Source organism: Dreissena polymorpha, chromosome 13, assembly GCF_020536995.1.
Source record: "Dreissena polymorpha isolate Duluth1 chromosome 13, UMN_Dpol_1.0, whole genome shotgun sequence".
NCBI classification, from domain to species: Eukaryota; Metazoa; Mollusca; class Bivalvia; order Myida; family Dreissenidae; genus Dreissena; species Dreissena polymorpha.
The window spans coordinates 36,819,403-36,844,420 of NC_068367.1; the positions used below are offsets into that span (position 1 = coordinate 36,819,403).

The window sequence follows — 25,018 nt, forward strand, 5'->3', positions numbered from 1 at the left end:
TACTTGTATTAATGCCCCCAGTGTCTACAGATGCTGGGAAACATACAGCAATTGACCTGTCTGGGGAGTTGTGGGGGTGGCTTATATGTTTTGGAGAAAATATCTTTCTTGCACCACTGCATAACTTGTATTGTGATTGAAAATTCTCCCCCTTTATTTGATTCAAGTTTGGCAGTTGTCATTTACTGGCATAAGTATGTGCAATTAGCAGGGTTTTTTATCTGATATTGGGGAAAGGGCCTGGCCTTTTTTGAGGGGAAAAAAATAGCGCGAAACGTCAAATTTTGGGGGAAAAAAATTGTGCGAAAAGCTGGATTTTGGGGAAAATAAGGAAAGTCTAAAATAATCAATTTAACATATTTTACTGTTTTTAAAACAAATTCAAGGCAACAGATAATTTTATTATGCAAGATTTTTTCTATTTTCTACAGTGGATCAGGTTAACTTATATATTTAAAGGTAAAAAAAAAAAAAAAAAAAAATATTTTTTTAGGGGAAAATGAAATCTAGGGGAAAATTTACCAGCTGAGGGGAAAAAAAATCCGAGGGGAAAGGGCCGATTTTCGGCGGGTCCCAAAGAAGGAAAAAAAAAACCTGATTAGTATGGACAAACCAGTTAGCCCAGGTAAAGTGTGTGTAGGCTTACTGACTGGGGTGATGTAACTGAAAAACTGTTGAAAAAAACTATTGTACGCAACCATATATAATGCGCACCCAATTTTTTAAATGCCAAAGTTTAGGAAAAAAGTTTTTTCATGAGAAAAATACCAATTGGCAACCATTTTACTATATACTGATTGGGTCTAGATTTTGGTCTCATTTAATGTGGTCTACATAAACAAACAATCCATTTTAGATTAGGTCTGGATTTTGGACTCATTCAATGGGTTCTGATTTTAGATTGGGCCTCGATTTCGGTCTCATCCAATCAGGTATCATTTCAGATAAGGCATGGATTTTGGTCTCATCCAATTGGGTATCATTTCAGATTGGGTCTGGATTTCGGTCTCATCCAATGGGGTATCATTTCAGATTGGGCCTGGATTTCGGTCTCATCCAATTGGGTATCATTTCAGATTAGGCCTGGATTTCGGTCTAATCCAATGGGGTCTTGGCAAGTTCCCGAGGGTTGTGTCCTGCTGGCTGTGGATGCAGCTCAGCACGCTTATCGTAGTGTATCCAGGCTTCTACTACTGGAGCGTGTATCGATCCTACGGGAAACCTGGTAACTCCTTTTGACTTATGAACCTTTCCCTCTCAGAAGCAAAGTGATAATAGCTATATGCAATCAGCATAAAACCAGAGTTACTCGCAATCTGTTCAGGTTTTATGCTGTTTGCTGCTCATCGGTATCTGAGTAATGCAAATGACGGCTTAATAAACTTGAATCTAATATTACAAAGGTCTTAAATTTAATTGAATTTTCTAAGACACTTCAGAAGCGTCACAGTGCCTGACTGAGTTGTAAAGGGTTAACCCTTTGCATGCTGGGAAATTTGTCTTCTGCTAAAATGTTGTCTGCTGAATTTATAAAATTAGCATTTTCTTCGATTTTTTTTCAAAGAATACTATCCAAATAGCAAACAGTTTGGATCCTGATGAGACGCCATGTTCTGTGTTGTCTCATCTGGATCCAAACTGTTTGCAAAGGCCTTTAAAATTCGGTTCCAGCACTTAAAGAGTTAACGGAACAGCAACATGCTAAAATGGTTTTGGTGGTTTCATGGTTGAGGTGTTCCAATGGTTTAAATTGCAATTATTGAAATTCCAGTCCCACCCAGCCCACTCAACAGATTCTCATGTACTACAATACAACTGAACACCACAGTCATGTCATTCCCTATATTCTGGATGTGAATGCAATAAAGTGTGTTTTTTTGCTGCTCCATAGGGCAAATAAACCCATTCCAGCTCAGAAGGACAGTTATAATGCTATATGCAACAAGCATTAAACCAGAACAGCCTGCAAGTAACATGCTAAGGGATAAGACAATTTCTTAAATCATAAAACGTGTATAGCCTGCATTCTTTCTTTGAGTCCTGTGTTGCCATATTTGCAGGCATGATTGAGTCCCGTGTTATCTTACATGCAGGCGCTGTGATCACCTATCTGTAGGCATTGTGTTCACCTGTTTGTAGGCACTGTGTTCTCCTACATGTATTTGCTGGCACTTTGTTCTCATATTTGCAGGCACTGTGTTCTATTTGCAGGGCACTGTGTTCTCCTATCTGCAGGCACTGTGTTCTCCTATTTGCAAGCACTGTGTTCTCATATTTGCAGGCACTGTTTTCTCCTATTTGCAGACACAGTTTTCTCCTATTTGCAGGCACTGTGTTCTCCTACATGTATTTACAGGCACAGTGTTCTCCTATTTGCAGGCACTGTGTTCTCCTCTTTGCAGGCACTGTGTTCTCATATTTGCAAGCATTGTGTTCTCCTATTTGCAGGCACAGTGTTCTCCTATTTGCAGGCACAGTGTTCTCCTACTTGCAGGCACTGTGCTCTCCTCTTTGCAAGCACTGTGTTCTCCTATTTGCAGGCACTGTGTTCTCCTATTTGCAGACACTGGGTTCTCCTATTTGCAGGCACTGTGTTCTCATATTTCCAGACACTGTGATGTCCTATTTGCAAGCACTGTGTTCTCTTATTATCAGGCACTATGTTCTCCTATTTTCAGGCACTGTGTTCTCTTATTTGCAGGCACTGTGTTCTCCTATTTGCAGGCACTGTGTTCTCCTGTTTGCAGGCACTGTGTTCTCCTATTTGCAGGCGCTATGTTCTCCTTTTTGCAGGCACTGTGTTCTCCTATTTGCAGGCACTGTGTTCCCTATTTGCAGGCACTTTGTTCTCCTATTTGCAGGCATACTGGACTATCTGGGACTGCTGGCCTACATTGCATACCAGTGTGCCTTTATGGTCCTGCCCGTACTGTTCATCGTTGAGCACGAGATTCCACCTGCTTCAGCAGTTATCATCACCACAGAGCAGGTACACTGTTGGGCACATTCGAGCCTCGCCCTTGGAATAATGGGGTTTAATGCACAGGCTTAATGACATCCTAGATTAGCCTGTGAAACCCACAAAGGCTAATCAGGGATAACAAATTCCACTTTTATTGCTTTTTCCTTTGTAGGCAGTCTTTTTAATGAAAATCAAGTTACATTGGAAACTGTCGAAGCTGATTAGCCTGTGTGGACTGCACAGGCTAATCTGGGTCAATAATTTACGCACACGCATTAAGCCCTGTTATCCATGAGCAAGACTCATTTGTATGTATGATTTGAAATCCAGGCCCTAGTGTCACACACACTTAACCCTTTACCCCTTAGATAAGTATTTTGACACATTTGTAGTCCCTTAGAAAGTTATATTTAATTTAAGACCTTTCTTACTTGATTCAAGTTTTAAAGGCTTCATTTCCAATCCTTAGATACTGATGAGCAGCAAACAGCATAAAACCTGAACAGACTGCGAGTTACTCGCAGGCTGTTCTGGTTTTATGCTGGTTGCAAAAGCCATTTTCACTTTGCTTCTTATGGGGAAAGGGTTAACTCAATATTCGCTCTGTGAGTCTGTCTGTCTGTCACACTTTTCTGGATCCTGCAATAACTTTTAAACTTCTTCATATTTTTTCATGACACTTGAAACATGGATAGATGGCAATATGGAAATTATGCACGTCATTCCATTTTGTTCCTACGTCAAAAATTATAGTTGCTATGGCAACAAATAGACTAGAAATACTGCTAAAAATAGTGGTTTTCTGGATCCTGCGATAAATTAAAAAGTTATTCATATTTTTTCATGAAACTTGAAACATGGATAGATGGCAATATGGACATTATGCACGTCATTTCACTTTGTTCCTACGTCAACAATTATGGTTGTAATGGAAACAAATAAAAAAGAATTGACAATGGAATTTCTTACAATGGTGGAGCCGGTAGGGGACATGTATTGCTTGACAATAGTCTTGTTTTAAACAAATTGTGAGATTATGTGGATCATCTAAATTTGGTATTTGAAGATTTTTTTCGAGTTTTGAGTCTGACTCAACCCTGAGTTTAAGGAAGAATATATGCATATTCTAATAGCTGAGATTTCAGATTGTTTGTGAGCTAAAGGACATGCTTGATACTCATTATACAGCTTTGTGCAAACTCAAATCTCGTCTTATGAGTTGAGCAAAAATGTTGAGGATGTTCATGATACTGCGTCTTGATCGACTAGTTTTTGGCGCCTGGCCAATTCACTGAAACACTATCAATATGGCATAAAACAACATTTTTCATCACTTTTACAAAAAAAATAATTCTGTTATAATACAGTGAACCCGCGTTTATCCGGACACGTCCGTTCCGGCAGAAATTTCCGGATAAACAAATCTTCCGGATTATCAAACACAACAATACTTCACGCCTCGGTGATTGCGCTTTTGTTTATACAGCGGATGGGCGATTAAGCCTCCATGTTGGGAAGCATCCGGATTAACGAGACATAATTAGTTATTCATTACATCTAAATACACAGATCAGTGTCGCGAAATCTACGTCCGGATCAGAAACGCGAGATTCCGGACCTACTGGGGTAAAATACTGCATAATAAATCCATTCCTCCTTTCGTCCGGATCGCGAGATTTCCGGACTTTCGAATTCTGGATAAATGCGGGTTCACTGTAAATATATGTTCATATACATTATATCAGAATTGTGTTATCAAAGTGATGAAAAATGTTGTTTTATGACTTACTGATAGTGTTTCAGTGAATTGGCCACACGCCCAGCACCTGTGCCTTGATATATCTGACACTTAAAGCAACTTTGAGAAAGACTTTTACAACCTAATTTTCTTATAAACATATCGGTATGATATTTAGTGTAGCCAGCTTATTCAGATTCTTGGATATCGTCGCTGTCGTTCTCAAACCTCGTAGCTACAAAATGCCAACTTTTCAGGAGAGAGAAAAAAAACGTCTCATTTTTTTTATAGGAAACCTCATAGTTGCAAATAAAAAAAAAATATAAAAAAGTTTTTGTCAAATTTGTCCAAACGAAACGACGTACCTATAGGTGAAATGGCGTCGCTACGACTTTTCGCCGGGAAAAAAGCCAACAATCATTCTACAACATTTCATCACGTCACTTGGCTTTTTCAAGGGCTCTGATTGGCGTAGAGCTCCAAGATAAAGCACAAAACACGCGCCAGACTTCATATATTCGGAAAAGACGAAAAAAATATTTTGAAAATTTTAGAGCTACGAGGTTTGAGAACGACAGCGACGATATATTAATGGTTGAATATCACACGTTGGTGGTCGTACACATGTGTACTTTAAGGTCTCAAGATCAGAGAAATATTGTTTTCTAAAATATGGTGAAATTACACACAAAGTTGTAATAGCAGTGGTATAGGCCATATCCAAAATTGGAGTAAAAAAAAAAATCTATTGATTACTGCCTTTGGAATTTATAGCGCTGGTAGGCATGTGTAACATTAGTTGTACATTTGTAAGCTCTGGTATAGGCAGTTTTTTTACCAAAGTATAATATAAATTCCATATGATTCATAGATGGCAATCATGGCATATTGAAAAAAATGTTTACTTCTTGTCGTAAAAAGGTACTAAAACAGTGTCCCAGTGACGTCTCCCATGCATTTACAAATAATTACCTATTATGTTTTTCTTTTTCAGCTACGCTTTATGATGAAATCCCACGCATTCGTGAGAGAAAATTTCCCAAAAGTATTAGCATTTAAAAAAGAAGGTAAACAAATTAACACTTTTCATTTCATGAATTGTGTTGTAATATATAAAAGACCTATTGAATAGTTGTTATATATAAAAGACCTATTGAATAGTTGTAATATATAAAAGACCTATTGAATAGTTGTTATATATAAAAGACCTATTGAATAGTTATGCCCCCCTTCGAAGAAGAGGGGGTATATTGCTTTGCTCATGTCGGTCGGTCGGTCGGTCGGTCCGTCCACCAGGTGGTTGTCAGACAATAACTCAAGAACGCTTGGGCCTAGGATCATGAAACTTCATAGGTACATTAATCATGACTTGCAGATGACCCCTAATGATTTTGAGGGCACTAGGTCAAAGGTCAAGGTCATGGTGACCCGAAATAGTAAAATGGTTTCCGGATGATAACTCAAGAACGCATACGCCTAGGATCATGAAACTTCATGGGTAGATTGATCATGACTCGCAGATGACCCCTATTGATTTTGAGGTCACTAGGTCAAAGGTCAAGGTCACAGTGACCCAAAATAGTAAAATGGTTTCCAGATGATAACTCAAGAACGCATACGCCTAGGATCATGAAACGTCATGAGTAGATTGATCATGACTCGCAGATGACCCCTATTGATTTTGAGGTCACTAGGTCAAAGGTCAAGGTCACGGTGACCCGAAATAGTAAAATGATTTTCGGATGATAATTCAACAACGCATATGCCTAGGATCATGAAACTTTATAGGTAGATTGATCATGACTCGCAGATGACCCCTATTGATGTTCAGGTCACTAGGTCAAAGGTCAAGGTCACAGTGACCCGAAATAGTAAAATGATTTTTGGATGATAACTCAAGAACGCATATGCCTAGGATCATGAAACTTCATAGGTAGATTGATCATGACTGGCAGATGACCCCTATTGATTTTGAGGTCACAAGGTCAAAGGTCAAGGTCACGGTGACCCGAAATAGTAAAATGATTTTCGGATGATAACTCAAGAACGCATATGCCTAGGATCATGAAACTTCATAGGTAGATTGATCGTGACTTGCAGATGACCCCTATTGATTTTCATGTCACTAGGTCAAAGGTCAAGGTCACAGTGACAAAAGTCGTATTCACACAATGGCTGCCAGTACAACGGACAGCCCATATGGGGGGCATGCATGTTTTACAAACAGCCCTTGTTGTTAAATATAAAAGACCTATTGAATAGTTGTTGTATATAAAAGATCTATTGAATAGTTGTTATATGTAAAAAGTAGTGCTGCAACAATACGCCAAAAACCGTATTGCAATATATTGTCAGTTCAAAAACCCGTATTGCAATATATCGCAATATATTGCTAACTTGTACCAAAATTATAACTTGCCAATTACCCAATAATCCCGTATATTCCAGTTTTAAAGCAAATTCTGGTATATATTTACTATAAATGTGCTCAAGAATAACAAGAAACACAAACATTCGCAAATTTTTTTAAGTATCAAATACATTTTGGCATTCGTTACTATTTAAAGATGTGATGAAATAACGTCCAACCGGGGCGTTTTTTTCCACTGAACACGCGTAATTCACCTGACGTGATGTTCCCGTTTTTATTCAACACAAAATACACCCATACTGTCCATGCGACGTTCTTCATGTCTGTATAATATTCGCGCGCTTTTTATTGAGACAAAGGATAAAGCACTTTTATTTGACGCTAGAATTTTTTATTGTAATCGGATTACAAATTAAATAATGCTCAATTCAGAATCGAACGAAACATTTACAGCTGTGCGCAGTTAATTCAACGATAATCTGTTCAAAAGCATCGAACGAATGCTCCGATGTAACAACGCTACTCCGTATAATAAACTTTCAATATGCTATTTTTACGAAAAAAAATTTTACACTGCTTTGTTTTGTTTACCTTGTTATCATTATATCGGATGGCTTTTCTGGACGAAATGTGAATGAATTTTTGTAAAATTTTCGTACCGGTATGATGAAAATCGTATCGCAATACAATATGCGGATTGCGTATTGCGATATATACCGATATACCGGTATATTGTTGCAGCACTAGTAAAAAGACCTATTGAATAGTTGTTATGTAGAAAAGACCTATTGAATAGTTGTTATATAGAAAAGATCTATTGAATTCTTTACAGGGAAATTATAAGCTGCACAATTCACAGAATACAGTGCGCTATACTTCTCACCAAAATGTCAGCATAGGAATCTTCATTATGATGTCATTTAGTTAAACATTAAACATCTCCATATCATGGTATCTACTACATGTATTCAATTGAAACTTCTTATTTATTTATTGTTTACACCTTCAAAAGGGAATTTTGAGGTCCTATTTGGGAAAAACACATACTTTTTTCCATTGGAAATGGGGTCGAATACTAGACCCGATTTTGAATGGGAAAAAAAACACTGTTATGTATCACAAAATTCTGCATGTTACAATAAACCCACTGCTTGGTAAAGGTTCCTTGGCATAAAGAATGGGTTGCGTCTTAAAATAAAGTTTCTGCTAAGATATATTATGACCAATCTTTAGATGTTTAAACCATAAGCTAAATTGAGCTGAGATAGTTACATGTATTGGTGAACGAATATTTAAAAATCTCAGCATCAGCAAATGTTTAAGTATTAAATAATGTGTGTTTATTGCAGACAACAAAGATCATGACAGAAGTGACCTGTGTCCAAATTTCTCCAAATATCTGTACTTCCTTTTTGCACCGACTCTTGTCTACCGAGACAACTACCCAAGGTAGTATTGATGGGTAATTTAGATTTGCATGCATCTTTTGACGATTTAAAAACCTGAAAATTATAAAGATTTCTGTTGTGATGTTATATTTTGTGATACTACGAGGATTGCTTATATATAGTATCAATTCATCTCTGATTGTATGAGCATGGATGGCCGAGTGTTTTTGGCGATAGACTTTTACTCCAGGGGTCAGTGGTTCGAGCCCAGTTGAGGGTTACTTTTTTTCTTTAATTTTATTCTTGTTTTTATACTGGAGCTTTTTAGATCCAATGTTTACATTTTTCAATATAAGGCATTTAATGACAAACTTCAATATATGCTAAAATCTGTGAAAAGGCCCCTTTAAGTATTGTTCTCGGAAAACTGGGCTTAATACATGTGTGTGAAGTGTTGTCCCAGATAAGCCTGTGCACTGTGCACAGGCTAATCAGGGACAACACTTGCAGCTTTTATGGTATTTTTTGTTTAAAGGAATTCTTTTTCACACAAAAATCCTGTCTAGGCAGAGAGTGTTGTCCCTGATTAGCTAGTGTGGAAGCACAGGGTAATCTTTGACACCACTTTTAGCACATGCATTGAGCCCAAGTTTCTCACAGCAAGGATTATTTAAGTGCACAGGCTAATCAGAGAAGACACTTGCAGCTTTTAAGGAATTTTTTGTTTAAAGGAAGTCAAGGTGGAGAGTTTTGTCTCTTAATGGCTAGTGAGGACTGCACAGGCTAAAAAAAACAACTTAAGCCCAAATTTCAAACAGCAAGGTTTATTTTAGTATCTAACATCAACAAACCCCGCAATGTTCTGTCTTTCATCGCAGAACTGCTTCAATAAGATGGGGCTACGTGGTGAGCAACTTCGCCCAGGTAGTGGCCTGTCTTCTCTACACGTACTACATATTCGAGAGGTTCTGCGTGCCGGTGTTCCGAAACTTCAACCAGGACCACGTGAGCGCGAACCTCTTCCTCAAGTCCATGTTTAGTTGTATGCTGCCTGGAACATTGACGCTGCTTATAGGTGACGTACCAACGATTGCTTTTGCCCAAATTGGAAGAGTACTTGTTATGGGCAAATTGGGAAAAATTAGGGCAAAAAACCCTGAAATTTGGAAGCCTTGCATCTTGAAATTTTTAGATCAGGATAAATGTGTATTTAGTTGCTCGATACTTGATTGCACAAACACATCTCAATATATTTGTACACGCCTTTTTGTTAAATGTTTAGTTTCAGTCCACATTTTATCTGTTCACTTGAAGATACTGCGCTTTTGGAACAAACTTTTCCTTCCTTTTGGGAATTTTTCCGACTTCAATTGGGAATTTTGTTATTTTTTCAAGATTAGGAAAATGCATTTTATGGATATGTTATAAAGAAGGAAAAAACTCACTGCCCATATTTTTTACAGAATCTGGGCCGGCTAGCTCAGTAGGTAAAGCATCGCACGACAAATACCAGCATTGCAAGTTCGATCCTTGTCCTGGAAATGCCGTTAGGTGTTAGACTGTATTTGTTTGTTTTCAGGTTTCTTTGCAATTCTTCATTCCTGGTTGAATGCCTTTGCAGAGATGTTGACATTTGCTGATCGAATGTTTTATAAGGTAAGCCGTTAAACAGGTTCTCCTTTACAACAGAAAACATAGTGTCCTTAAAGTGCTCCTTTTTTTCCAAATGGGAGATTTATTTATCATGGGGAGTCAGGCCATCTAGCTTGGTTGGTAGATCGCTTGGCTACATATCTTAGGATCAGGGTTACGATCCCTGGCCTGGCCACATATCTTGTGTAAGGATTGGTTATGACATCCCTTGTACAGCAAATTTCCACCTACCACTGATTAACCCTTTACCACTTAGATACGTATTTAACCATTTACCACTTGGATACGTATTTAACCATTTACCACTTAAATACATATTAAACCATTTACCACTAAGATACATATTTAACCCTTTACCACTAAGATACGTATTTAACCTTTCACCACTTAGATATGTATTTAACCATTGATCACTTAGATACATATTTAATCATTTACCACTTAGACGTATTAAACCCTTTACCACTTAGATACGTATTTAATCATTTACCACTTAGACACGTATTTAACCCTTTACCACTTAGATATGTATTTAACCATTTACCACTTAGACAAGTACTTAAACCTTTACCACTTAGATATGTATTTAACCATTTACCACTTAGACACGTATTTAACCCTTTACCACTTAGATACGTATTTAACCATTAACCACTTAGACACGTATTTAACCCTTTACCACTTAGATACTTATTTAACAGTTTACCACTTAGATACGTATTTAACCATTTACCACTTAGACACGTATTTAACCCTTTACCACTTAGATACGTATTTAACCATTTACCACTTAGACATGTATTTAACCCTTTACCACTTAGATACTTATTTAACAGTTTACCACTTAGATACATATTTAACCATTTACCACTTAGACACGTATTTAACCCTTTACCAGTATGTACACTTACTTATGCTCTCCGGTGGTTTATAGAGAAATATCAGTTAATTGAAACTGATAATTCACTGTTTCAAACAGTGATAATTTAAAAGTGAAAATTATGAATAATTTTCACTGTTATACTGTGAAAAGATGTAAGCATACAAGAAAAAGAAAATTTGTTGGGTTAGGTGAACTATCAATTTAAATACACTGATGATCATAGGGAAAAAAAGTGCCAATTGTGAAAATATTATTTTCTATGTTTACTTTTGAATTAAAATGGATATTCCACCAAATTCAACAAATATCCTCTATTTAGTACTGGTAAACCAGCTACCCAAAAAAAAGTGTGATGTGGTTAAGTTACCATGGCGTTATGACTGAAATAATGTTGAAAACAGAGTAACAAACATACACAAATATATCAATGAAATCCTCATCACATGGTCTACAATATGGTATCATCTAAAGAAGCATTTTGAGGCCATACTATAATATTTCTGCATAATATTTTACTCACATATTGTCCCCTGATTTTATATTACTATGATAATCCCACTTTGCTACAAAAACTTTTGTTATCCCCCGCCCTAGGCGGAGGGATATTGTTTTGGCGTTGTCCGTCCATCTGTCCGTCCGTCTTTCCGTCTGTCCGTCTTTCCGTCCATCCATATCTTGGAAGTGCTTTGGCGGATTTCATTGAAACTTGGTATGAGTATACATGTATATATGGATTAGAGGATTATGCATGCCAAATGTCATTGTACACCATCTGTTAATAACGGAGTTATGGCCCTTTGTATCTTGAAAAAATGCTTTTTTGAGTGTCAAATATAACACTTTTGTGTCCAGAAGCATATTGGCGGAGGATATCAATTCAACGAATTTGCTTGTTAATCGTGCATTTTACCAATCAGACGACTGATTGGTGCATTTTATTGCCATTCCCTTAAAATGTAACATATAAAATATAACAAGCCTCGTTCAGGGAAAGCTGGGCGTAAAGCATGTGCGTAAAGTGTCATCCCTGATAAGCCTGTGCAGTCTGCACAGGCTAATCAGGGACAACACTTTCCATGTACACTGGATTTTTGTTTACAAGAGACTTGTACACAGTTTTGTTTGAGAAAATCACAAATATCTTTTTCATTCCATGTTTGATGACCAGGAGTCTCACTAGGATTTTAACCCTTTGCATGCTGGGATATTTGTCGTCTGCTAAAATGTCGTTTGCTGAATTTCTAAAATTAGCATAGCAGAATAGCAAACAGTTTGGATCCTGATGAGACGCCACGTTCTGTGGCGTCTCATCTGGATCCAAACTGTTTGCAAAGGCCTTTAAAATTCGGTTCCCGCACTGAAAGGGTTAAACAGGAGTCCTTGGACTCCTTTCTTGGAAAAAGTAGCTGTCCAAAAGGAAAAAATAGGAGTCCCAATAAATATTGCACTCGTCTTCAAATTGTCAGCAAAATATCCATTTAAATAAAAAATGAATATAAAATAATATAATTGTTGGTTTCATTATTAAAAACCCAACTACAAAATATACATTACATGTAGGAATCCCACTCATTATGTTCTCTTTATTGTTAGTTGAATAAAAAATCATACAGAAACAAAATAAACAGCTCTTTTAAGGCATGTGTACGGTGGCATAAATGGAACATACAAATATTTTATTAAACTATTTCTATGATGTGCGCACGCCATAGTTATGACGTGCCCACATCATAGCCTTGACGTGCGCACGTCACAGTTATGACGTGCGCACGTCAAGGCTATGATGTGCGCACGTCATAGAAATAGTTAAATAAAATATTTCCTATGTTATATTGTTTAACTTTTTCTATGACGTGCCCACGTCAAAGCTTTGACGTGAGCACATCATAGTTATGACGTGCGCACGCCATAGTTATGACGTGCACACGCCATAACTATGACGTGCGCACGTCATAACTATGGCGTGTGCACGTCATAGAGACTGTTAAATAAAATATTGCCTATGTCCCCTTTATGCCACCGTACAAGTTTGCATAAAAGTGCTTAATAATTATATTTACATACACACCCCACTTATATACATTTTCTTTTTTGTAAACAAAACATCAGTACCTTGCAATGCTATTTCCAATTGAAACAACAATAAAACCAGTTAAATACAAAAGTCTTTGACAATCACAACAGTGTTACTGGATGATTTGAATTGAACCTATGCCAAAATAAACTGCAAGTTGTTTATGATGTCGGCAGACATAAAAAGGTCTTTGATGTGAATGCAAATTTGGGGCAAGTTTCTAGGAAGTTAAAACTGTAGATTTGTAACACATCAGCAAATGGCCATTCCAAATGGCATTAATCAATACTACATTACTGGAGGCATGCTCAAACTGTCAGATAAAGCATCAGGGCTTAGCTCCCTTGAGGATGGGATGTGGGAAAACTATTGGACAATTTAGAAACATTACTGCAACAGGTGTGAGGAAATTAATTGCATTGGCTAGAGATTAAATGGGAGGTTGCTTAACAGGTTTTGATTGTTAATGGATTGACTTGAAGAACCCAGTTATTGAAAAAGGTGCGTCCTGGGGACTCTCAATTGGCTTCCAATTAGCGTCATTTTTCAAATTTATGCGTACAAATACGCTTGATTAAGCGTTTCCGAGAGCCCTGTCAGATGTCTTATTCAAAATTCTCATAATACAGTGCTCGTTTTTTTCCCAGGATTGGTGGAACATGACTTCATTTGCCAGCTACTACCGTACTTGGAACATTGTGGTGCACGACTGGCTGTACACATACGTCTACAGAGACTGCTGCAAGGTTCGTTGTCAAGGGTCGAAAATCTCGCAGATAATTTGTATATGCTTTTATTTGTCGATTGGTTTATCCTGTGAGGCTTAAAGTAAAAGAAGTTAGTTTAAACCTATATTTTAAGCTCGATTGCATTTCAAACCTAAGGCTTATTGAAGCACTTTTGAGTCCGTTTACTGGGTATAAACAGTACCAGGTGTCTTTAGGGGGATCTAAAGAACGCTCTCACAATGGGGTTGAAACCTGTTACCTCCCGGTCTCTAGGCAGACACCATATTCACCACACCACGTCAACCTGTTGCAAGGTTTGTCACAGAATGAAAAATGTCTTGCAGATTTTTTGCTTTTATTGGTTGATTTGTTTATCAGCTATGACCGCACTCGCAAGATTGTGTAGCACAACTGGTTTTGACCATTACGTCTACAGTGACTCCTTGAAGGTTGGTCACAGAGATATTTTGCTTTTATTGGCAATAAAGAAAACTTGTAGAGAAAAAGCAATGGCCTCATAACTGGCATAATTAATGTTTTTCTCCAGTCTTGGAAGAAAGTATCCACCCTGCTTGTGTGCACTGCACAAGCATATATGGGACGACACCTAACGCACATGTTTAACCCATTTATGCCTAGTGGACTCTCCCATTCTTCTAAATTGGATCAATTTGCATCCAAAATTAGGGATTTCTAGTATACTTATTTTATATTTAGAATATTTCTTACAGAAATTCCTTTAAGCAAACAGCGCAGACCCTGATGAGACGCCGCATCATGCGGCGTCTCATTTGGGTCTACGCTGTATGCCAAGGCCTTTTTTCTAGACGCTAGGCATAAATGGGTTAAAGCCCCTTTCTCCTTTCCAGGTGTTTGGCCCCAAGTATCGTGGGTTGTCCATGGCGTCTGTATTCTTGCTTTCTGCAGTGTTCCACGAGTACGTCCTCATCATGGCCCTAGGCTTTTTCTACCCAGTGCTGTTTGTGCTGTTTATGGGAGCAGGATGTAAGTATCTTCTTATAACCAGTGCTGTTTGTGCTGTTTATAGAGGTTGGGGGCCAGGTGTAAATATCTTAGTTGAAACATTTTTATCTGTGCATATTCTGTGCCTTTGTGCTGTTTATAGGTGGGATGGGGGCAAGGTGTAAATATCTTAGTTGAAACCTTTTAATCTGTCCATATTCTGTGCTTTTGTGCTGTTTATAGGGGTGGGTGCAAGGTGTAAATATCTTAGTTGAAACCTTTTAATCTGTGCATATTCTGTGCCTTTGTGCTCTTTATAGGTGTGGGGGGCAAGGTGTAAATATCTTAGTTGAAACATTTTAATCTGTCCATATTCTGTGCTTTTGTGCTGTTTATAGGGGTGGGTGCAAGGTGTAAATATCTTAGTTGAAACCTTTTAATCTGTGCATATCCTGTGCCATTATGCTGTTTATAGGGGTGGGGGCCAGGTGTATATATCTTAGACTAGTTGCAACCTTTTAATCTGTGCATATACTGTGCCTTTGTGCTGTTTATAGGGGTGGGAGTCGGGTGTAAATATCTTAGTTGAAACCTTTTAATCTGTGCATATCCGGTGCCTTTGTGCTGTTTATAGGGGTGGGGGGGGGGGCCAGGTGTATATATCTTAGTTGAAACCTTTTAATCTGTGCATATCATGTGCCTTTGTGCTGTTTATAGGGTTGGCGGCCGGTAGTAAATATCTTAGTTGAAACCTTTTAATCTGTGCATATCCTGTGCCATCGTGCTGTTTATAGGGGTGGGGGGCCAGTAGTAAATATCTTAGTTGAAACCTTATGGGCCTTGGACTGAGAAATTTTCTCTGTAACAACTGTTTTCCAGAGGTTGTTTAATGCAAAGCTTTCAGAAATTGAGCTGATTTTTGGTATGTGAGATTACTTTTATGACCTCCAAATGAAGTGTGAACATTTTTCCGGTCCATTGATTTTTGGCAAAGTTATGGGCTTTGTACTAAAAAATTGTCTCAACAATAACTGTTTTCCAGAAGTTTTTTTTATATACAAAACACTTTCAGATATTTAGCTGATTTTTGGTATGTGAGTCTAATTACATGACTTCCAGATGAAGTGTGAATTTCGTTAGTTAACTTACTGTCCATTGATTTTTTGGCGAAGTTATGGGCTTACAAATTTTCTCTAAAATAGCTGCGGTGTAGCTTCAAAGCACAGTGGGGGGCATAGTGTTTCACAAACGCAGGTTTTGTTCTCTTCTAGTTTAAAAGCACTGAAGGGATTGCACTTATGCTCTATATGGTTTTTCCTGTATCATATGTGTATCATTTATATTTTGGTACATTTCATTATGGTGAAAACTGAACCTTTGGAGTGGGTTTATTGACATACTGTGCTTGCCAGTGGGTGAATTCTTCCTTCTTCGACTTTGCAAGAAAGTATCTTTTTGATTGCAATTATTGGAAGAGGACAGATCCATCTTTAAAATGATACCATGCTTGCAAAATTTGATACAAAAAAAGGCAAGAAAAGACTTTAAAATGATACCATGCTTGCAAAATTTGATATAAAGAAAAGGCAAGAAAACACTTTGAAAGTTGGCAGGTTTAAGATGGGGATTTGAATTGGTGTAATCTAACCTTCCAGTTGGACTGATATTCGTGAAGGGCTCGTACCGCTTGTGGAATATCTTTCTATGGCTGGCGTTGTTCATGGGGATGGGGGTGCTGCTGTGTCTATACAACATGGAGTGGTTCGCCAGGCAGAACTGCCCCAAAAACTCGGTAAGTACCCTTACAGATACGGACCTTATTTTTGGTGCGTGAGGCTTACCTTTGTGAATCAAAAGTTGAAAATCATAAAGCATTTGAAATGCTTTTCATATATAGTTAAACTGTGTTATTCAGACATAGAATTTTAATTACGGTTTAGGTTCAAAAGCCTGGGTACTGTTCTGGTAGCAAGTGAGCTTCTGCAACCAGAAGTACTGGGTTTGAACCTCAGTGCAGACACATTTTTTATAAAAAAAATATTGTTATTATAATTATTATACCCCCACAAACGAAGTTTAGGGGAGTATATAGGAGTGAGCTTGTCTGTCTGTCTGTCGGTCGGTCTGTATTAAGTGTCCGCTCTCTAATTCAAGTTGTTTTCATCCGATCTTCACCAAACTTGGTCAGATGTTGTATCTAGATGATGTTTTGGTCAAGTTCTAATATGGGACATGCTGGGTCAAAAACTAGGTCACGGGGTCACTTAGTGCATTTTAAACATTGAGCATGGTGTCCGCTCTCTAATTCAAGTAGTTTTCATCAGAGCTTCACCAAACTTGGTCAGAAGTTGTATATAGATGATGTCTAGGCCAAGTTGGAACATGTGTCAAGTCAGATCTAAACTAGGTCACAGGGTCACGTTTTGCGTTTTTAGCATTATTTTTTACAGTTTTTTGTGATGACAATATGCAAAATATTCTGTGTCAATGCGGCATGTGGTGGTATTCGTCACGTTTGTGACAAAGCTCTAGTTTGAAACTATTACAAATATTACAGTTTTGTTGGCAAATTTATACAATTTTTTTTTTCAATAATAAGTCAATCTGTGAATACGTCTTAAATTTTCTCACTTTCCATTTTGATTTGATTTCAGGATGATTTTATGGACTATCTGATACCACGATCTTGGACCTGCAACTTTAACGCGCTGAAATCCTCTACGCAGACTTAGACCCATCTGGAAATGATCTATCCAGCATGCACAACATATGGACCACGCTCTATGGAAAGGCGGTTAAATGCTATTTCGTAAAGTGTCATCCCAGATTAGCCTGTGCAGTTTGCATAGGCTAATCAGGGAGGACAATTTCCATTTTTATTAAACTGTTTTTTTAAAGGGAGACACTTTTTGACAAAAATCCAGTTTAAGCGAAAGTGTCGTCCCTGATTAGCATGTGTGCAGACTGCACGGGCTAATCTGGGACAACACTTAACACACATGCATTAAACCCCCTTTTTTTCAGAGCAAGGCTCATATATACATATAGAACAATATTTGTATAGAGTTTATTTCATATTTTTATTAGAACTATTCTCAGATTATAACAGGTATTTGTTGCAATGTGAGAGTGTGGTATACATGTATGTGCGCTTGTACATATATTTGTGAGTGTATTATAGAGAATGTGTATATTACGAATGTTTTGAATTTGCATATTGGTTTTAGTTTGATTTTATTTGTATAAATTATCTAACTAATGTGATTGAGAGATTGTATTAGCGATTTTTGTATTATTTTGCAGATCAGTATTTTGGAAGCCATAATACTTAAATTTTATGTTCAACATTGTTGACTTTTGTTAATTTAAACAGCTGTCAATTTGATGCAAACATTTGTAGTGGTCGTTACATTTCTTGTCATTTGTTTTTATAGAAACAATCATGGCTGCTAGTCAAGGATTTGAGATGTTTTTTTACTTTATGGCTCAGACTTTACAGTGTTTGTTTTTTCACCATTTTGAGAATTGCACCGGGTCTCTTTGGATTGGGAAAAATCGGGTCGTTTCGGCTTAAATTGGGAAATTATTGTTCCTGTCTTTTTATGTTCCCCAAAAAAATTTGGGGGGAAGCATATAGTCGCCGCTTCGTCTGTCCGTCCGTGTGTCCGTCCGTGCTCAATTTTTGTCCGGGCTATTTCTCAGTAACTAATGACCGGAATTCAATGAAACTTTATGGGAAGCTTCACTACCAAGAGGAGATGTGCATATTATCAGCCGGTTCTCGTCGGATGATTTTTCATAGAGTTATGGCCCTTTGAAATTTTTCATTAACTGTACATATAGTGCAATTCTTGTCCGGACTATTTCTCAGCAACTAATGACCGGAATTCAATGAAACTTTATGGAAAGCTTCACTACCAAGAGGAAATGTGCATAATATCAGCAGGTTCTGGTTGGATGATTTTTCACAGAGTTATGGCCCTTTGAAATTTTATATATAAAAATTCTTGTCCCCCCAACTACTGTGCCCTCAAGACGTTGGCTTTTATCTGAATATATAGTGCAATATTGTGACAAAAAAAACCTTTGGGGAGCATCACCCGTCTCCGACTGTTTCTTGTTCACAGAGTTATGGCCCTTGTTACTAATGTTTAACTTATAGAGCTTGATGGGAGGCAAACTAAATGTTGAGATGTATTTATAAAATCGGGACAACATACTTTGAATCGCCATAGATGTCTGTCCATCTGTCTGTTCTTATAAAGAAACTTGTGGAAATAGTTTTACGCTTTTCGATGTTCAGCATTCAAACATGCATGAAATCCTTGTAACGATGTGAAGTTTTAAATGTGCCATGTTTATCATTCTTCATTCAAAATTATAACAGTGATGCTTCCATATATAACTTGTTATTGAGCCGTGCTCTGTGAAAAAGGGGTTTAATGCATGTGCGTAAAGTGTCGTCCCAGATTAGCCTGTCCAGTTTGTGCAAGCTAATCAGGGATGACATTTTCTGCATAAACTTGATTTTTGCTAAGAAGAGACTTTCTTGAAATGAAAAATATCATAAAAGCGGAAAGTGTTTTGCCTGATAAGCCTGTGCGGACTGCACAGGCTTATCTGGGACAACACTTTTCACAAATGAATTTAACCCCTTTTTCACAGAGCACAGTCCAATTTTATTGTTACAACTAGGAACATATTACAACTTACAATGCCTGGGGATATTTGTTGTTTTTGTGTTCATCTCTTGTTTGTGTTTATTGCAGCAGTAAATGGTATAGGTCCTCAAAGCTCTGCTTAATAAACCTTGACCTTTATCAACCTAAGAGCTAGTCTCTTGAATAAAACATACTAAATGCAAGTTCATACAGTTTTCTGCAGAGGATATAAATCTACTACAGTAGATTCCACTTAATTGAATATCTGATAATCGAATAATTCGGTTAATGGAATAAAAATTGAAAACACCAAACCATTTGCATCTCTTCCCGTTGAAAAAACGCCACATATTCTGATAGCAAATATGGCGTATTTTGGTTAATTGAATGGACGTGACAAATGGGCTATTCAATTAAGCGAAATCTACTGTACTACACTTTCTGCCTTGATTGGATTTTTGTTTAGAAGAGAATTCCTATAAATGAAAAAATCCATAGAAATGGAAAGTGTCACCCCTAATTAGCCTGCACAGACTGCACCTTCCAATCTGGGACCACCCTTAATTCACATGCATTTAGCACGACCCATATATATTTTGTTATACATGTATTTGTCTATTTTTACCTCACAAGGTGCTAAGGCATGCAGAGCTTTTGTGATCTCCTTTTGTCATTCATAGTTAACATGTATCTTATGAACTCACTATGAGTCAAATTTATTTGCCTTATTTTCATGACGTTTTAAACTAGGTCATTTGGGGGTAAAAAGAAGGTCATTAAGTCAAATTGAAAAAAAATCACAGGTCACAAAGGTGTAGGAGATATGGTGTCTGCCTAGCGATCAGGAAATCACGGGTTCGATCCCAACTGTTGGTGCGTTCTTTACATCTCCCCCAGACACACCAATTACTGGTTCTAGTCACAGGAAACGGACTCGAGAGCGTTTCAAATAACCCTTAGGCTTTCTATGCAATCGAGCTTAAATAAATAGGTTTAAAGTAAATTTAAAAACAAGCTTGTCAAAATTTTAGAAGTCATTTACCACTCAAAACGAAACTTGCACAAAACATTTTTCATAATAGTTTGTCTGAGTAGTTCACTTGGTCAATGTTAATAAAACTTGTTAAAACTTGAATCAGGATTGTTGAATTTTGACAAACAGGCATAAAGTTGTATGAGCGGTCTAATGAGGGTATTTTCTGTATATATTGTGCAAAAATCGAATTATGTACTCAATTGTGATTGCAATTTAATTTATTTTTGAAATAATTTTTATTTATATGTCTTCATTAATAGAATTTTATAAGGACTATAAGATTCATTTTTTTCCATTTTTGAACAAAAAAGTACAAAGTGCCATATTAAATGTCTTCCTAAATTGTTCAAATATATTTTTGAATATTGAAATCATTAAATCTGCTTTAAATTCTGTATTCATTAATTGCAGAAACACAATGTCCTTGTATATGTACTTCAATCTGTACATTTAAAGAATATTTAAAGAATACAAGTGTTTGCAAAGTATCAAGCAAACTATTGTATGATGAAATTTTTGACCCAATTGAAATGATTTTATTAACTTTTGGGACAAATTATGTGTGCAATAAACTTTATTTTCGTCTTGGACTTGTTCTCATTAACCAGGGCACGTATTCACAAATGTTTTAAGTCTAAATTATAGCCTCGGACTTATATTTCCCAAATTAAAAAATCAATTTTTTAGAGATATAAAATAATTTTAAATGAATGCAAAGTGACTTTCTGTAGTTCTCTTTATATTAAATGTGATTGTTTTATTATACGAATTATGGATAAAACGATATTTCGATTTATTGTTTAAATCTGAGTCTATAATTTAGACTTGAAACATTGATTTCGAGTACAGGCTTAACAAAGTTAAAATACTGTATACAAGTAGTTATTATTGAAATGTTTTATTTGTGGTAAATAATAAAAATGCCCAACATCCATGGGTGAATTCATAGCGTGTATTATAAATTAACGTATGTACCTGTTGCGTTTTATAACATGAATATAAGTTCCACATGAATATATGAATTATAAAAACGAACTTGTAAACAGCCTTTGAGTCGGAATGTTTGAATTAGGAAAAAAGAGTGTATGACATATGTATGTGTTAATTTGTTAACATATCTACCAAATAGGAAACTGTCTATAAGATAAATTCTAATCACCATCTTACAATCTTCATGCATCATCATACTTTATGTAATAAATTATACTCAATCTTAAAGTGGTGACGGCAGCGATTTATATTGCTGCCTATCTCATTCATACTTGATGTAATAGGAACATTTTACAATCGTGATACATTGACTGTCTCTGGAGTATTCCGTAAGATAGGCTGATTCAAGCAATAAATCGTCTGCTTGTCGAGAGTGGAACATTTAAGTGCAACGGGATTTGCTCTCTTGTGAAGGGGTAAAGCCAGTGTTCAATTTTAGCCTAGGAAGTCTTGGTCCCCTGCCGTATTCTTTTTTCACCAAGAACGTCTGTGCTGCATTTTGGTTGCCACGTGTGTCATTTTAGCTCACCTGAGCACAACGTGCTCATGGTGAGCTTTAGTAATCGCTTTTTGTCCGTCGTCCGTAGTGTGCCGTCAACATTAGCCTTGTTAACTCTCTAGATGCCACATTTATTGTCCAATCTTCATGAAATTTGGTAATAAGATTGGTCTCAATGATATCTTAGATGAGTTCGAAAATGGTTACGTTTGCTTGAAAAACATGGCTGCTAAGGGGCGGGGCATTTTTCCTGATATGGCAATAAATATCTATAGTAAAATCTTGTTAACACTCTAGAGGCCACATTTATTGTCTGATCTTCATGAAACTTGGTCAGAAGATTCATCCCAATAATATCTTGGACGAGTTCGAAAATGATGCCGGTTGGTTGAAAAACATGGCCGCAAGGGGGCGGGACATTTTTCCTTATATGGCTATAGTAAAACCTTGTTAACACTCTAAGAGACCACATTAATTTTCCGATCTTCATGAAACTTGCTCAGAAGATTTGTCCCATTGATATCTTAGATGAGTAAAAAAATGGTAACGTTTGCTTGAAAAACATGGCTGCCAAGGGGCGGGGCATTTTTCCTTATATGACTATATATGGCTATAGTAAAATCTTGTTAACACTCTAGAGGCCACATTTATTGTCAAATCTTCATGAAACTTGGTCAGAAGATTCATCCCAATAATATCTTGGACGAGTTCGAAAATGATGCCGGTTGATTGAAAAACATGGCCGCCAGGGGGCAGAGCATTTTTCCTTATATGGCTATAGTAAAACCTTGTAAACACTCTAGAGACTACTTTTATTTTCCGATCTTCATGAAACTTGCTCAGACGATTTGTCCCAATGACATCTTGGATGAGTTAAAAAATGGTTACGTTTGCTTGAAAAACATGGCTGCCAAGGGGCGGGGCATTTTTTCTTATATGGCTATAGTACAATCTTGTTAACACTCTAGAGGCCACATTTATTGTCCAATCTTCGTGAAACTTGGTCAGAAGATTCATCCCAATAATATCTTGGACGAGTTCGAATGATGCCGGTTGGTTGAAAAACATGGCTGCCAGGGGGCGAGGCATTTTACCTTATATGGCTATAGTAAAACCTTGTTAACACTCTAGAGGCCACATTTATTTTCCGATCTTCATGAAACTTGGTCAGAAGATTTGTCCCAATTATATTTTGGATGAGTTTGAAAATGGTAACCTATGTTTGAAAAACATGGCTGCCAAGGGGTGGGGCATTTTTCCTTATATGGCTTTACATTGCTATAGTAAAATCTTGTTAACACTCTAGAGGCCACATTTATTGTCCAATCCTCATGAAACTTGGTCAAAAGATTCATCCTAATAATATCTTGGACGAGTTCAAAAATGATGCCGGTTGGTTGCAAAACATTGCAGCCAGGGGGCGGGGCATTTTTCCTTATTTGGCTATAGTAAAACCTTGTTAACACTCTAGAGGCCACATTTATTGTCCAATCTTCATAAATATGATCAGAAGATTTGTCTTATTGATGGCTTGGATGAGTTTTCGAAAATGGTTACGTTTGCTTGAAAAACATGGCCACCAAGGGGGGGGGGGATATTTTTCCTTATATGGCTATAGTAAAACCTTGTTAACACTAGAGGCCACATTTATTTTCCGATCTTCATGAGACTTGGTCAAAAGATTTGTCCCAATAATATTTTGTTATCTCAGGTGAGCGACTTTGGGCCTTTCAGGCCCTCTTGTATTTTTTGTGTGAATTCTGTCTGGAAGAGTTTTTTTTTTAAATAAAAAAGAGGTAACAATTTTAAACTTAATAGAGAACATATCTCATTTAGGGGATGTGCAGTGCATAAGGACCATACATTTTGCAATCATATTTTTAGAGTTATTTCTCTTTGGTAATTATTTTACTTTAATTTTCTCTGGAGCATATCTTGAAAATTGCACAAGGCATCAATTTGAAATTAAATAGGTCGGTGGATCTAATTCAGGGAATGGGATGTAACTTTCACAAAGACACTTCTCTTGCTTCCATATTTACAGCTATTGCCCTCTTTAAATATTTTATTAATAAATTTTGTCAATGGCTTCTCTGGGTAAGTATTCGAGGTATCAACTTAGAACTTAATTTGTACAAAGTGGTCAAGCAGTAGAAGCCCAGTATATTTATAAGAAAATGCTTTCATTGCACAGTTATTGCCCTTGCAAATGTTCATGTTGAATTTGTTTCTAGGTGTTACAATTTTCATGGAGAAAGTTAATGTCTTCAATAGTCACAATACAGTATATAGACAACATTTTATTAACACTCTAAGATTATAAATATATACACCGTCACCAATTAAATTAATGAATAACTCACACTTTTTGTACTATTACATGTATACGCTCAATTCCACTCTCCCCAGATTCTTTCTGTTCCTGGCTTTCATTCAACTCTGCCTACCCTTTCATATTTGGATGTTGTGATAGTGTGAATAATGACACTGCAGGGGTGGCGAAATCTCAAAAAACTATACCTGTCCACGGACAACAATTTAGGAAATTTAACTTGTCCGTTGCTGAACTACACTTGTCCGTTAAACTTAATGTTTATATAAATTATAAACGCATTTATTGTTATACCTACACATGTACAATTCTAATCAGATAAAAAAGTGGCCAGTTTCTTAGAAAACTGATGATGGCAACGGTGTAATCCTCGTGGAAATTGTGCATTTCATGCGTAATATTGTCAAAACATTTTTTCATCACGTTAAGCGTTTTAACAAAGACTCGTTGAATTAATTACACACAACTGTAAACGTTTTGTTTTATTCTCAAATGAGCATAAGTAAATGTGTAATCCGACAAACACTTCTGAATTTTAATGACAGCCATTTCCATATGCAACGTAACTATCCGGCTCTGCTCGAATTTGTATGAAATAACATGAGAAAAAAATGATGCTAGAATTTAGCCAACATTTGGTATGGGAAGGTATAAAACACGGAAATGTCCGGAAAACCCGGAATTATATTAGGTAAAACCCGGAAAAGGTAAAAATGGTTATAAATGCATTATTATTCGTC

The 25,018-nt window shown here is 36.8% G+C and overlaps 1 protein-coding gene across 4 annotated transcripts in view; it reads left to right on the forward strand.

The window, feature by feature from the left end:
• The window catches only part of LOC127854875 (sterol O-acyltransferase 1-like), a 47,892-nt gene extending 26,487 nt beyond the window's left edge, over nt 1-21,405 (forward strand). For all 4 annotated transcript variants that reach the window (XM_052389977.1, XM_052389974.1, XM_052389978.1 and 1 more), the window contains 10 exons: nt 1,077-1,225; nt 2,862-2,989; nt 5,695-5,767; nt 8,421-8,520; nt 9,338-9,534; nt 10,039-10,115; nt 13,717-13,815; nt 14,667-14,802; nt 16,416-16,552; nt 17,415-21,405. In XM_052389977.1, the coding sequence (XP_052245937.1) occupies nt 1,077-1,225; nt 2,862-2,989; nt 5,695-5,767; nt 8,421-8,520; nt 9,338-9,534; nt 10,039-10,115; nt 13,717-13,815; nt 14,667-14,802; nt 16,416-16,552; nt 17,415-17,492 (1,174 nt within the window). In that variant the 3' untranslated portion in view covers nt 17,493-21,405. The remainder of the gene's footprint in view (nt 1-1,076; nt 1,226-2,861; nt 2,990-5,694; nt 5,768-8,420; nt 8,521-9,337; nt 9,535-10,038; nt 10,116-13,716; nt 13,816-14,666; nt 14,803-16,415; nt 16,553-17,414) is intronic.
• Nucleotides 21,406-25,018: the final 3,613 nt, after the last annotated feature.